The following is a 15,090-nucleotide window of genomic DNA, read 5'->3' on the forward strand; positions in this document are numbered from 1 at the left end:
AGTAAATTATAGGTCAGATTTTGAGAACCGTGCCCCAGGGCAGAACCTCTCTGGAGCATGGCCATCCTGCGATATTGCTCCCTGCAACAGCCTGAGAGGGACTTGGCCTGATGACACACAGATAGAGGACTGCAGGATCTGGCCCAGGGTCTGAAGGATGTTAGTGCATCCTCTACCTTGAGCTGGGCCTAACTGCAGCACATCAGACTTTATCAGCCTTAACTGACGTGTCGTAGGAGAAGCATCACCATGGAGGTGATACTCCAATAGCTGTAACAGCTATGTGCATAGCAGTGATGGCAGGAGTGGCAATTGCAATTGTCTTGATGGCAATGGTTGCTCTTGGCAATTCCTGCCTAAAGATGTCCCCATTTCTTCATGGGGAGGCCCCATGGAGGGCCTCCTACGGTGAGGAGCAAAAGACACTGCACCAAGGATGTGTCAGTTGACAGGAGCATTTTTTTTCCTTTGCTTTTTTTCCCCTTGTGTTTGTTGCCTTAAACAGCAACGTTTCTTTCGTCAAGCCTGTTGAGGAAAATGCTCTCATGTAGGATCACCAAGGAGATGCATCGAAATAGGCTGGATGAGGGACTCCAGGCTCCACCAGGCTTTGCAGAATTGTCTATTAATAGTGTTTTACTTTGGAAAGAAGAGGGGAAATTGAGTTTGTCACTACCATCCTCCCCAGACCCCACCAGAGGCATGCAGTGTGGATGAATGGAGGTCCACCAGGATCTGCTAGACTACATTGTTTTCCTGGACACAAGAAGGATTGCTGCAAGCTGGCCTTGTCCCATTGGGAAAGGGCGTGTGCGCTGCCATGGGCCACAATCCCACAAGGCCAAATCACCTCCTAATTTGTGAAAGGCCAGATTTTATCATCTAGCACCAAAGAGAAGATTTAATATATTGCAGCAGGACTAAACCCAACCAGGACACCCACAACACTTGGGGAACTTGGATTTTCCAACACTAAATGGGACTGGGTTTGGATGTGAGACAAAAACTGGGCAGCCAATTAAAGGAAGCCTCATTAATTCTTGCTTTGCTTTCCTTTAATTACTGTCTGCCCACACTATGGGCACACGGCCAGGGTATCCAGACACTAAGCGTGGGGTTCTTCTGCCTTCAGTTAGGTGGTCAAAAGTTAAGCCCATAAACATCAGCTAGCCATTTAAATTCCCTCTGAGGATCAAGGAGAGACACATTCAGCCGCTCCATCAATAGTTAATTCTAAGCTGCAGAAACAACTGGAAACCGGCAGCAGAAAAATAAAATTGTTTCCTCTCCCATTTCAAACAGTAAAAGTGAGTTTTAAGACGACGACTCCTGTTTATTCAAAACCCTTGAGGGACACGAAGCAATTCGTTTCAGTCATTAACTCCATCAAAGATTGATGCTTGAGATTTGCTCAGTGAATTGCTTAGCATTAAACTCAAAAGTATGTTGAAAAGTTTATGTGCTGGGTATCCAGGCCCTTGGTTAATCGATGTGTCTTAAAGGAATTTTAAATGCTGTTTTGCATCTGTCGGTTTAACAGAAATTTCCTTCACAAGTGATTGCCACCAATAAGCCCAAAATTAGTATTATTCATCATTACCTAGGAAGACTTAAAAGGTGCATAAATTAGAAATCAGAATAGAGCGTTGGCAGGCTATGTAAGTGCTTACACAAATGTGTCCATAGTGTGTCCACCTGGTTAGAAAACAGAGCTGAAAGGCAAGAGTGGGCTGTAAATCTCCAAGTCTTACAATGAGCAGCCGAGGAGAATCAGCCCTGTTTAAGGGATATAGCTATAAATTGTAAATGAAAAACATGATTAAAATCAAATCATTCAAATTAAAACTTTCTTCTTCCTTATTTTAAACCGCAATTAAAATTCATAATTTAAGCCACATCAATTCAAATCAAAGCACCCTGCCATAAAATGAGGTTTTGAACCCTTTGTGAGGCTTTAATGAGAAAAAAAAGGATGTTCTCCTGTTGAATGCAGTTAATGGGGAAATATTGCTACCATTCATGGGTAGGAACTATCGTAGAAGCCTACAAAATTGCATAGACTGAGAGTCTTGAGGGCTTTTTTTAGCTGTCTGGGAAAAACTTAAGGAAACAAAATAATTTTCTGTACTAGGGTGTTGTAATAAGCTCAAAACTTACTTTTCCACAATATTCCACATGACTGTTCAGGACAGGAAAATTTATCACTTGTGCCAAAGAGGTCAGCATCCCTCATCGCTTTTCTGGCATGGGAATCACCCCGAGGCTCAGGCGAGCGTGGAGGTGATGGTGGGCTGAGATTAACTCTTGCATCCTGAAAAATGGGGTGAGGGGTGCGATTTTCACTTGCCGGCTTCGCAGCCGGTGCGACACCGTGTCCCATTTTGCTTACGTTTTGCCCCGGTTGTCTCTCGGCTGTATCAGGCTTTGCTGGGCGCCCCACAGCAACTGCTGGTACGTCCAGTTTGCAGCGCACACGTCGCTGCCGCCCGGCTTTTCATTGCCACAGGTGATTTGGGTGCGCTTATGGCATCGCTTCGATTCGCCATAAATTCACGTGCCCTTCAAAAGAGGCAGTGGAGAGCACAATGCGCTTCATAGCGTTGTGTCAAACCAGATCAGGGGACTGATCCGTCTGAAAACTAAACCAATATTAGAAGAAAAACATGAAAAAAAAGGAAAATAAACCAAGAGGGGATCGCCTCATGCATTTACTCTGTGTTGCTACTTTCTCCACATTGCCAAGTAAAACCCATGGGAACACATTTTTATTTGTTTATTTGTTATTTTTATTTGTTTGGGCTCTGAAACCACATCAGGTCACCGGCAGCGAGAGACGGAGAAGGTGGCTAAAAGAAAAAACATGCACGAATGGGATGGTGGTTTTGGAATCGTGCAATCGCAACCTGGTTTGAGGATGCTTCTTATTAGCTGGCCCAGTACCTGGTAGAAAACTTGCTCCCCTTACTTTAAACATTCCTTCTGTTGCTTAATAAATAGGAAATATCCAACAAGGAAACTTTAATTGCTTATTTAGTATACATATATATACACACACACTATATATATATCCAGGACCTTCGTTACTTGGTGTTATTCCAATATAACCACTGCTAACCGGACCCGTGCTGGGAAGCACAGTGCATTGCTGTAACAACTCTGCTTTTTCTCACAGTCGAGGCATACAGTATCTTGATAAGCAGCATGTAACAGTCACCCTGAGAGCTATCCGTTTTCCGTAGGCTGCAGCAGTATCCCTTAAACCTTTCCATTTTTTTCCCCATCTGAGTACGTGGTGGAATGCCTTATCTCACCCTCCTGCCTGTAGACTCCGGGGAGGAGAAAAATAAAAGTGGTCTTTGCTACTAGGTTTCAAAGAAGGACTTTCTCAAACGCAGTTTCTCCAAACCCTTCTGCCAACTCTTTCAAGTCCCCTTTGTCAAAGTTAGAAATCTGGCATTTTCTCCCTGCCTGTACCTAGCAGAAGCCACTTAGAATAAATTTCTGACAAGGTTGTCTCCTCATTTCTCTACGATATATTTTATCTATTTTAAGTCGTACAGCTTAAGAACTCTAAGCCAATTTCTACCTCCTCCTCCAGTTAAATCTACTAAAATCAATTAAGGGTGAGACAGAAAATTTCAGCCTTTGCCATTAATAACTAAGGCCTTATTCTTCCATTGCAAAATGACCTTCCTCCTCCCTTTCACCAGTGTCACGAGCCATGTGGCGTAGGACCAAAGCCCCCTGCACACAGAGCTTGTGAGACGGAGGGAAAGCCACTGGATTAATCCGATTTTTATTAAGGATGCTAAGAATATGAGCCAGACTTCAAAGCAACATCTAAAATGGGACTAACTCAGAAATAAAAAATTACCTTTTCCATTTTGGAGGAGGTTTTAACGCAGATCCTGTCTGCCCATTTCTAAGGCATCTGTCCTGCACCTGGCTTCAAACACAGACTTGGTTTTTTAAACCCAGAGACCATGTTCTTCTCATCCACCTTCCCATTTTGCAGCCTTTAGGTTGTACTCCTGACCCACACCAAGAAGTTCTTGAAATCCTGAAACCCACTTTTTTTGGATGTTTTTAAGCAAATACAGATACTGTTACACAACATAAGGGTTTCCAGGGGCAGATCCTGGACATTTTTTGTGTAACATCAGGCCCTGAAGGGGAGCATCTCTAGGGGCCAGGTCATTCCAAGACACACCTGAACTACATTCAGAAGGTGCCCTCTTCTCTCTCCCCTAACAGCAGCTGGATTCAAGGACAACTCAGCTCCAACCTTGAACACCTTGGTTGAGTGCCTGAACCTACACAGTATTACCTTGGGTCCTTCAGTGGGAGGAAAAAACAACTTGCCCACAACTGCAGGAGAGCTGGCAGCACCCAATTCTCCCTTCCTCTGCGAGGCACCTCATCCCGCCTTGCCCAAACCGGGGTCCATTCCCTTTCTGCTCCCACCCAGCCCCAGCACTACACTGAGACGCGGGACCTTGGGCATTACACACAAATCGAGCCATGCTGAAAGCTAAATATCAACCTGGCACGTTGCCTTCCCGCAGCTGGTTTATTGCAATGCACATCTAAAAGCAGGTGCTTCAGCAGCACCCAAAACAAAGGCTCGTTCCCCTCCGCTACCCCTTCTGCTCTATGCTGGGTGTTGAGGCATTACACTGAGTTAATTTTAATAAGATGTTTGCATTTTCCCTGTCTCCTCGCAATATTTTGTCACCAAACTGTCACCAGCGCTGGCCGAGCGCTCCTGGCCCGTGGCCAAGCAAGCCATGAGACGTACGTTATTTATGGGACAGAAAAGGTGGCTGCAACATGCGAAGAGGTGTGCGCTGCAAAGATTTGCACAGATTTGCAAAGCAGCCACATTTAATGATGAGAAAAAACTTCAGCTGGAAGACTTGGCACCCAATAAGCAAATGATCAACGGAGGATATTAGTGCCTTTGGGGTATGAAGCAACCTCATCTCTTGAAGGACAGAGGGTTTATTTCTCTTTGGGGTTGATGGGGCAGCCTGGTGTTTCAGCAATATTTGGTACTGAAGGCTGACTCTGAGACACACTATGACTCAAGTCAAGTGATTAAGTGCATGCAACCCCCAAGAATGTCACCCCAAATAACCCACCACAGAGCTTTGCACTCCCAGAAGGCAGTAACCTTACTATTGGCATTTTCCAAGGCTCCCCCAGGCACTCTCTATTTCTAGCACTACTTGCAATTCAAAGCGAGCAGCTAACCTGAAGCAGGCTAAGTTGTCCTCGAAGCAACCTGCCCCTCTCCTGTGGCGGTGGAAGGAGGTGAGGACACTGATACCCGTCACCTGGAAGTTTAGCTAAAAGAAAAATACCACTGCATCAGCATGTCCCCAGGTGGTCACGTTGTAAAGGGGTAGAAAAGAGCAGTGCAAAGTCAGCAACTCCTCCGGAATCACAGCACAAGGTGGAGCTCCAAATTTACTAGATGTCAGGATAAGAGATCTCTAAATGTGACTTGTGACTTCTCCCCTTGCAGCATCGTGAGGTTGCTCCTGGCCATAGAAAGCTGTTGTTGCATTGCAGCCCCCTGCTCACCAGGCCTTCGTTGGTGCTATTGGTACTGCAGCAGCTCCAGAGACCCCGAGACCATCTCCCCATTGCTGAACACTCACCGCATGGCCTCTCTACCAAACAGCACATAGTCTAAGCAGACACATGTAAAATAGAGAGAGAAACTGCGGCACAGTCAGTCGTTTAAAGAGCATTTCAGCTCCCCAGTTCATAGCAATCATACATGATTTTTATACAATAACAGGGAAGATAATATTTTTCTCCCCAGCTCTGTCTACCTTCTCGGACAGGGCTGTTTAGCTCAAAAATTACATGTCTTTGGATATGGGCTAGTCCCCATGCTTAGGCACCTCGAAACTGAGTTGTGGTACAGGCAGGGCACATCCCTCCTGCCTCCACCCAGTTTTAAGTGGATCTAGATATTCCTCAAGGACCTCCAGGGCAAAATGCCGCGAGGCTTCAGCCCAGCGCTACAACAGACAAATATGCAATTAGAGCCGTTAAAACCTGATGAAGCTCAGACGAACTGTCCCCGTCCCTCCCACAGAGCAAAGAAGCAACAGGACAAAGCGCCTCACCCCGGGGTGTGCGGCACCATCACGCCAGGCATTTTGGGGAAAAAGACAGGGAATTTTTTTTGTTAAGCCCCAATGGCACACAGAAAGGGTTTTGAGGGAGATGGGTGGTGCAACCCCAAGCCCCACCACGCAGTAGGACCTGCAAGACCTTCCTGCAAAATCGGGCTTGAGCCTGGTTGTCTCTCAAGCTGCAAGAGAAGGACTCGGTGGATTTGCTTGGCAATGCCAAGACCAAAGGCACTGCTCTCTGCAACATGGACTGTTCATCGAAGCCCTGGGGGTTGGGGTGAATGGACCTCAGGTAGGTGGACAACGGCAAACTCCAGATGACTGTATGTATCGCTCAGATTTAAAAAAAAGCAAGGTTTGGTCAGGAGCTGTCTGTGAAGGAAAGGGCAGGCTTCGCAAGGATTCAGAAACAACATCCTTAGATGGAGATTGGCCAGTTATGGAAGAAGCTGTGCTCATAAACAGGCTTTCGATAAGGAAGTTGGCAGAAGCATGTGAAAACGCTTCGGAAGGTTTGTGAGATTTCACATGCCTGCACACGGGGAATAGACCAAACCAGGCCACCCAGTTCCTGCAAAGTTCAAACCCTCTCGTGATGGTCAGCTCTCGGCAGAGCTGAGCGTGGCCATCTGTAACACAAGCGTGCTGTCGGGCTGGGAGCAAGGCTGAAGGTGAGGCAGGCACTCAGGCTCACAACCTGCACATTTCTGCCTATGTGTCACTCCCCATCGGCTCAGAAGCTGGGAGGGAGGAATTTCTGCGCACCCACAAGTGGTTGGTTTCCTACGTGCTTGGTCCTGCTACTGCTTGGGCCACATGAAGATGTAGCTACTGAAAGCGCCTGGGCTTGGGGCTTGAGATCCTGTAGCACAGAGCACCTCAGCTGGATGTTTTGGCAGGACCTCACCTCCCCAGAGCATCGCCCTGTAATGATGAAGCCTCGCTCACCCTGTCCTCCCTGGCCCCACAGAGCATCGGGGGCTCTGGGTGCTGCAGTGGGTCCTTGGGGACAGGGCAAAGGGGTCACCCAGTCCAGCACTGTGGAGAAGGGGACAAAATTCAGGAGCAGGTGGGATGGATGTGGTCCTGCACCTAAACCCCAACAGCTCCTCTCTGCTCTTGTATAGCCATATAACACCCAGCATAACAGGTGTTATAAGAAGAGGGGGCTATTGCACAGCCTGAGGGATCCTCACTGCCTATAACTAACCTCCGTCAGACCCCACAACCTGAGCCCCAAAACACCCCAGAGCTCATGTGGGCAGGCTTAGGTCTTTTCAAGGGTGCACACAGGGAGAGAAAATGCATGATTTATAGGGCAAATAATAACCAAAGTGCAACCCCAGCCTCCCTGCGAATGCCGAGAGCTGATATTTCCAGCTGGTCTCCCGTCACCACCACAATAAATGATCACCAGCCTCCTCATCATGAGCTTTTAAAGCAACTTTCTGGAATTAAATCAGTACATTGCATGGTTCCAGCTCCTTTCATCCAAGGATCTTCAAGTGCTTTACAAACAATTCCTTAATTAAGCCTCCTAAACAGACCCATGGAGTATCATTACTGTATCTGCTTTGCCTCTGGGGAATCAAAGGCACTGCACTGCTAAAACGGCTTGCAAAAAGGTTGCAAAACCCTTATTGAAGCTCCTCCGACAGCAAATATATAAGAAGACACTCTCTGCCTCAGTGCTGATTTAAAAATTCTCTGGTTAACAATTTTTTCTCCTCCTGTAGGCATGGCCCCAACCGCCTGCTCCCACCCGTGTCAAGATTAGTATTCAATGGATAAAACAGATTTTAAAAAATGCACATTTTTGACAACCTGTCTTGGACAAACACAAACTCCCAGTACCAGGGAGCCAGGTCAGGTTTGGGAATGAAAAAAGGCTGTTTTGGCAACAAGGATTTAAACCCCATCAATCTTTGGTTTGCTTTGAGCCGGGCAAAGGGCTGATCTCCGGTAAAACCCCTTCCTGCTTCTTTTGCCCCCAGGGCAGGTTTGAGCTGTGGCTCTTTTTAATCCTCTGAAGATAAAAAGTATAATTTTTATCTTCCTGATGCAATTTTGCTATCATACCCCCTGTGGGATAGAAGATCTAATATGGGGAAGGAATAAATAAAATGTCCTGTCAACAGGCTGTAATGGGTAACTCTGAGCCCCTCGCAGGCTGGCTGAATTTAAAGACGTAATTTGCCTGATGTCACATTCGCTGCATCTCCTGTACAGGCTGGCTGTGCCTTGTCTGAGACTGATTTTATTCTGATTTACAGCAGGGGAAATTAGGGGGGATCTCTGCAGAATCAGCGGGTCGGGTTGGTACGAACCTGGAGGCCAATACTTCTAGCAAAATAGCTGTACCCAAAATAGCTGTTTTTAAAAACTGCAGTGACCTGGGACTCAAATCTGCTCTGCCCCATGCATGATGTTGTCACCTTCTTCCTTATGACACCCAAAAATACACTCCAAAATCCCAACTCCCTGCTCGCCCACCCATTTCACATCCAATTTAAAGAGCGCAAATCGCATTGGCTCCATCCCAAATACTATTTTTTAAGGTACCAAAAATCTTAGAGTTTCACTTACAAACCCAACTTGTTCCCATTTTTAGGGGGGAGGGAAAGACAAATTTTAGGCTTTGCATAACTCAGATGCTTTCAGCCAATACCAGCCTTAGAGGTAAGCGCTGCTGGGACTCCAAGCCCAAACACCCAGCAAGTAGGGATGCCTAGTTTGGCGCCTAAGGAAGAAAATCCTGGTGCAAATACTCAGGGAGCAACATAAAAAGCGCCTCTAAGGAGCTTATTTAAAAACTTAAGAGCCAACAAACGGCAGAAAACACTGTTTTGAAGGATTTAATCAAATGATTTCTGAGAAAAATCAAATAGGATCACTTGAGAGCGCTAAAGAAACAAGTCCCTCCACCATCCTACTGCTAAAAGCAGTTTTGTATCCAGCCCAGCATATTTATCATTCTGTTTTGAAAAACAGAACAAAACCTTCTGAGAAGGCAAAGTCAGCTAAACTCAGCCAACTTCTGGCCGGCATAAGAAAAATTACATTAACAGCTCCTGCTTTATGCCAATATTAATAAGGCTGGGGCTTCTTGACTTTTAATGGGCTATTTTGAAGCCCATGTGGGTGTCAGATGGAGGTGGGGGCTTCACGCCTGCTTGCCCACCAAGCCCCAGCGCCGCGAGTCCCAACAGGAGCAGGAAAAAAACTGGGCAGGCGGAGATTTCAGCCGGACCTCTGTGAATTCACCCCATAGTTAAACCTCCAGGGCCCTGCCTCCACTTGCGCTTTTACCTCTGGAGCATCCCCCGGCTTTTGTTACCTTGAATAAAAGCACATTCAGCTCGGCAGAGGCTCCGCTGAGAGATGGAGAATCAGAGAATCATAGAATGGTGGCCCACAGCAAGAATTTGCCTTATTTAATTTTAATTATTTCTTTTATTATTTTTTATGTTATTATTTTTATTTTATTTTATTATTTTTAATTTATTTATTATTTTATTACTTTCAATTTTATTACTTTCAATTTTATTTCAGTTCAGTTCAGGTTATTTTTCCCCTTCCTCATCTTCTCTTAATACAGGGAAGAAATACCCCGCTCCTCCCTGCCTTTATTAACTTTTAACATAATCACTACATTTCCTTCCCCCGCTACTTTTCGGTGCGGTTTATGGCCATCTCCGAGGAAACACCCTGCCAAAGAACCAGACCTCCCCCTGCATCACCCGCAGCCGCTGCCACAGCACCCTTAACCCCAGCACTATCGCAGGACCCAAGACACCAAACACCCACTCCCAAACCTCCCCAGTGGGATGCAGCTCCCACCCTACACGGCTCCACAGCTGCCCCACAGCGAAGGGTCTCCAGAAGTTCATCCTTTTTCCAACTCCATCATCAACTTCCTCACGGAATTGCTGTTTCCCACCAGCTTTTTCCCCATCTTTTCCCACGCCACCTCCACGGGCCAGGGCTGAGCTCAGGCTCCCCCTCAACACGCTCAGCAGCTGGACCACCGCAAGAGCGGCCGTACCAAACCCAACCAAAGGTTCCCCCCCTTCCTCGATGGGACCCAAAAAGCGGGCTGTGAGGCTCAGTGCTTTGCACATCTGTCTCGCAAGAGCCCAAAACCCCCTGAGCGGGGGCTTTGTGAAGCTGGAGGCAGCGAAGGAGCTGCGCGTTTAGCTCATACCGTTGCATAAAGAAACAAGCACTGCGGCTCTCACGCCTCAAGTTACGCTGCCGCGGGTGGTTTGATGGGCTTAGTTTCTAAATGAGAGGGTTAATGAGCCTGGATTCAGGAAGCGGGTGGGCATTCAGCACCCCTTGGTTTATTTTCCCCCTTTCTGCCCAATTTGCTTCAAACTAGCCCGCGGTAAAGGGGAAAAAGGAGAGGGGGGGAGGGAGGGGAAAAGCGAGGGATGCTTGGGGGGGCGGGGGGGAGGAAAGGCGAGGGCAAAAAGCGGGGCAGCCGAGGGGGGAGAGGCGTGGGGGGCCCGGGGAGGTGGCACTCACCGAGCAGCAGCAGCGGCAGCAGCAGCGGAGCCCGCATGGTGCCTCGGCGCGGCCGTCCCCGCCGCGTCCCGGCGCTCTCTCCCCGGCGGGGCGGGCGGGCGGCCGCTGCCCTCCCCCGGCCCCGGGTCCCGTCCCCCCTCCGCCTCCTCCGCCTCCTCCTCCTCCTCCTCCTCCTCCTCCTCCTCCTCCCGCCGCCGGGGGAGGGGCACGGCGGAACCCGGCCCGCCCCCGCCCCCCCGGGCCGGAGGGGAGAGACCCGGGGGGTGGGGGGTACGGGGGGGGAACGTGTCCACCTGCGGTGGGGGTTGGGGATTTCGTCGGGATGGGGGCTTGCGGGGGGATTTGGGGTTCCCATCTGCCTGGGGGACATTTGGGGTTTTTGTCGGGGTGGCAGGTTTGGGAGGGGTTTGGGAGGGATTTGGGGTTCCCATCTACACAGGGGCGTTTGGGGGGGATTCATTGGAATTGGGCGGTTGGGGAGGATTTGGGGGTTTTCGTTGGGATGGGGGTTTGAGGGAGGATTTGGGGTTCTCACCTGCATGGGGGGATTTGGGGTGTTCATCAGGATGGGGGCTTGGAGGGGATTTGGCACTTTTGTTGAGATGGAAGGTTTGGGGTTGATTTGGGGTTCCCACCTCCATGGGGGCGTTTAGGGAGTTTCAATGGAATTGGGAGGTTGGGGAGGATTTGGGGGTTTTGTTAGGATGGGGGTTTGGGGTGCTCACCTGCATGGAGGGATTTGGGTGTTCATTGGGATGGGGGCTTGGGGGAGATTTGGGGCATTTTGGGGGATGGGGATTTGAGGAGGGGGTCTCAGACTCCCACCTGCATGGGGGAATTTGCGGTTTTCATTGGGCTGGGATGTTTGGGGGTGATTTGGGGTTCTAACCTGCAGGGGGGGATTTGGGAGGTTTCCTTGGAATTGAGAGGTTGGGGAGGATTTGGGGGTTTTGTTGGGGTGGGGCTTTGGGGTGATTTGGGGGTTTTGTTGGGATGGAGGATTGGGGTGTGTGTCTCAGAATCCGACCTGCATGGGGGGATTTGGGGTTATCATTGGAATGGGGAGAGTGGGGGTCATTTGGGATTTCAGTCTGCATGGGGGGATTTGGGAGTTTCACTGGAGTTGGCTGTAGGTTTGGGGTTTTCACTGGGATGAAGGCGTGGGGGCAGTTGGGGTTCCCATCTACATGTGGGGGGATTTGGGGTGTTAATCAGGATGGCTACTTGGGGAGGATTGGGAATTTTCATCTGGATGGGGGTTTGTAGACTGATTTCAGATTCCCACCTACATGAGTAAGGATGTGGGATTTTCATCTGGATGGGGACTTGGGGTTTAATTTTGGATTCTCATCTGGGCGGGGGTTACTTGGGGATTTTCATCTAGACAGGATTTGATTTGGGGTTCTCACCATGGCTTGGGTTGATTTGGCGTTCTTATCTGGAGGGGGGTTCGATTGGGATTGCTCTCTGCAGGTGCACCCCCTCATCTGTTAATGCTCCGATGATACAAAGTTCCCCAGATCCCTCCTCTTCCCCACTAACGACACGGGAATTCCGAGGAGCAGGAGATGGTGAAGACCCAGGGGATGCACAATGTGGGCCCTTGCTGGGGGGCATTGCCCTGGTGGGGGGCAGCACCCCACCACTGCGGCAGCTACGGTCACTCCGATATCTAGAGGTTGGGCACGTTGCTCACATCCAAGCTTCGGTCCCTCACATTAGCCCAGGACCCCCTCTGAAGCTAAACTGCGCTTTCAAATATTATTTAAATAAGTTAATGTACGTTTGCATAAGGTGTTTTCTAAGAAAGGTTTGGCCGGTTTGAGAGTGTCTCGAAGGAAGCAACATGCCCAAAGCACTAAGGACAAAATTATTATCAATCTTTGCATTTTTTTATGGCGAGAAGGAAAGGCGCTGAAAGTTTTTTATCTAGCGTTCAGGCAAGGAGCGCTCACTGCAGCTAGGAGGAGACTAAAAATAAGCTCAGAGCTTTGCACTGAATCGTCCTCCTTGCGATGGCAGATCCAGCTAAACCATGAACCTGCCCAGCCTGGACCCGGAGGTGGTAAAAATAACCTTCACTCTAAAAAAGATTCTTCAAATTTGGTTCTCTTGATGCCTTCAGTTAAAGGTGGACTTTCTTCTTGTTGCAAGGTCACCTTGACAAAACTTGAGGAGAGGCTTGGGTTAGCTCGTTCAGCCCTCTCTACCTGCTTTGCACGTTGTCCCCAGAAAAGCCTTCTTGTCCTGATATTAGCTTCTGGGTCAGCACAGCGAGACTTTCTGCGTCCCTCAGCCCAGCCTCACATCTTGTTGCTACAACTCTGCATTACACACTACCTAAAAACCATGAAACTCGACTTGCAATAAACGAATGAATGTGTCGATACACGTTATTAATCTTGCCAGTATTAGACAGGCAGTTCCTTCTCTCCCTGCAGAGTATTTTTAATGACGGATCACAATTCCCCCCTACACACACACACTCTCCCAATCAGCATATTTCAGTGTTAAGTGTCAAGTCAGGACAGCCCAGGGAAAAACCTGAGCCGCATCAGTATAACAGTGTCGATGGGATGGAGAGGAGGAAAGTGATGCTGAGCTCCTCGAACTCTCTGTTTACTGCACCAGCACCCGTAACCGCAAAAATACCTTGCGGCATGTTGCTCTGGGGTAACAGTTCCTGGGACACTGGGGCTCCCCCGAGGTTTGTTAGGTCTCCACGGTAGGTGAGGGCTGTGGCAAGAGCAGGAAAGAGCAGAGCTCCCTTGGCAGCAACTAAAATAAACCTCGGGAAAACAAAATGGCCTGAAATCCACTTAAAATCAGGCTGGTTTCAGTGGCCATTGGGTTTATGCTGCAGTGATTGTATGGAGAGTTGAGGAGAAGAAATTAATCTGGCTGGTCGCAGCAAATCTGGGCTGCACTGGTCCTTTGGCTTTGCTCAGGAAGGAGGCAATATCACCCCCTGAGCATTTGGTGCCTAAGTCTTCTCAGATTGCTGATCTGGGCTGTAGGTTTCCTCTTAAATTATCAGAACAGGCACCCTGCCACTTCTGCAGGGAGTTTTGTCAGTTCTCGGCAGGGGTCTGCTCTCAACATGCCTGTTGGACCTCCTTTTGCCTTAAGAGGCAAGGAGGAGAGCATGGCCACTGCAGGAAAAGGGTGGATCCTGTGCAGAAAGCTTCCTTTGGAGGTTTTGTGGTTCACATTGGCTACTCAAATTATAACGGCTCTGCCGTCTGTGCTGCATATTGCTTCTCACTCAGCAGGACGATCTCCAGAGGGTCACCAACCTCCTTTCCTACTGTTCCCTGCTGCATGGTCATGCAGGTCCTGTCTTGCTGCAAGCCTTGGCTGCTGGCAATTACCATGGTGGCTAAAATAATGACACAGCCTTGCTTCTTGGGAAAACAGCTTCGTCCAGGGGGCAGCAGAATGGCTTCGCACTATTTCTGCTGCTTTGCAGGGTACAGACGCCTTCCCGCTTGTGTCGGCTCAGGATCTGCCTTTTGTCTCAGCTGCAAAGGGGATAATTACTAAGAGGGTGTCAGATCAAGACTATGAATCATGAGCAGCTGAAAGAAAAAAGAAAAGGATATTTAGCACGACTGCTTCAAAAGCTGGATGTTTGTTAAAGCATATCCCGCTCCAATGCCTAACCATCAGGTGGGGGGAAAGGTCAGGAGAAAACCTAACCTGGGAAACCGGGTGCTTGGGGGGGTGTCCAAAGGGCACCAGCGTTTCATAGAAACAGGTAAACAGTCTTTTACACGCAAAGACATGCCACACCGCTAACTGGGAGCTTTATTACAAGTGTCGCAGCTCTTGAGGTTTTCCTAAATAGCAGCATCGTGGTGTCAGGAAATTATGTAAAGGCTTCTACTTTCAACTCCCAATATGAAAAGGTGTGCTTAGAGGTGCGGAGAAACCCTTGGGAGAATGGTCTGCACACCTGCCTGAAAAACGGGAACCAAACGATAAGAATTTACTCCAAAATTTATTATTAATGTTATTATTTTTTAAAATCTCATGGGCTTAGGTCAGTCAGGTGTCTTTTTTAAGCTTGATATTGATGTGATAACGCACAGACTCATGCATACCTGGTTCCTTGTGTCCCAGCTAAATATTTATTTAAGATTGTGAAAGAGCAGAACAGGGAGTCAGTGGTTTTGAGGTATGTAACTCAGCTGGGATCAGACTGTCTCAGGAGGAGGAAGACTTCACATGGCATAAGATTTCTTTCTTGGGGAGACCATAAGATGCTTTCATTGTTCCCCAAAGGCTACGGAAACCCCATTTCTTCTACCGTTTACAAGTAAACTGGACAGGGGAGAAGAAAACGTAACGTAGGAGATGCTCTTGTGCCTCACACAAGATAAATTCCCAAAGAAAGCTTTTTCTTCTCTCTGCC

At 48.4% G+C, this 15,090-nt stretch overlaps 1 protein-coding gene across 4 annotated transcripts in view; it reads right to left on the reverse strand.

Annotated features, from left to right (window-relative positions):
* Positions 1-10,801, reverse strand: part of PODXL (podocalyxin like) — a 45,843-nt gene extending 35,042 nt beyond the window's left edge. For all 4 annotated transcript variants that reach the window (XM_075081682.1, XM_075081681.1, XM_075081680.1 and 1 more), the window contains exon 1: positions 10,677-10,801. In XM_075081682.1, coding sequence (XP_074937783.1) covers positions 10,677-10,713 — 37 coding nt within the window. In that variant the 5' untranslated portion in view covers positions 10,714-10,801. The remainder of the gene's footprint in view (positions 1-10,676) is intronic.
* Between the last annotated feature and the right edge of the window lie 4,289 nt (positions 10,802-15,090).

The sequence above is a fragment of the Phalacrocorax aristotelis genome, chromosome 1 (genome assembly GCF_949628215.1).
Source record: "Phalacrocorax aristotelis chromosome 1, bGulAri2.1, whole genome shotgun sequence".
In the NCBI taxonomy this organism is placed as follows: domain Eukaryota; kingdom Metazoa; phylum Chordata; class Aves; order Suliformes; family Phalacrocoracidae; genus Phalacrocorax; species Phalacrocorax aristotelis.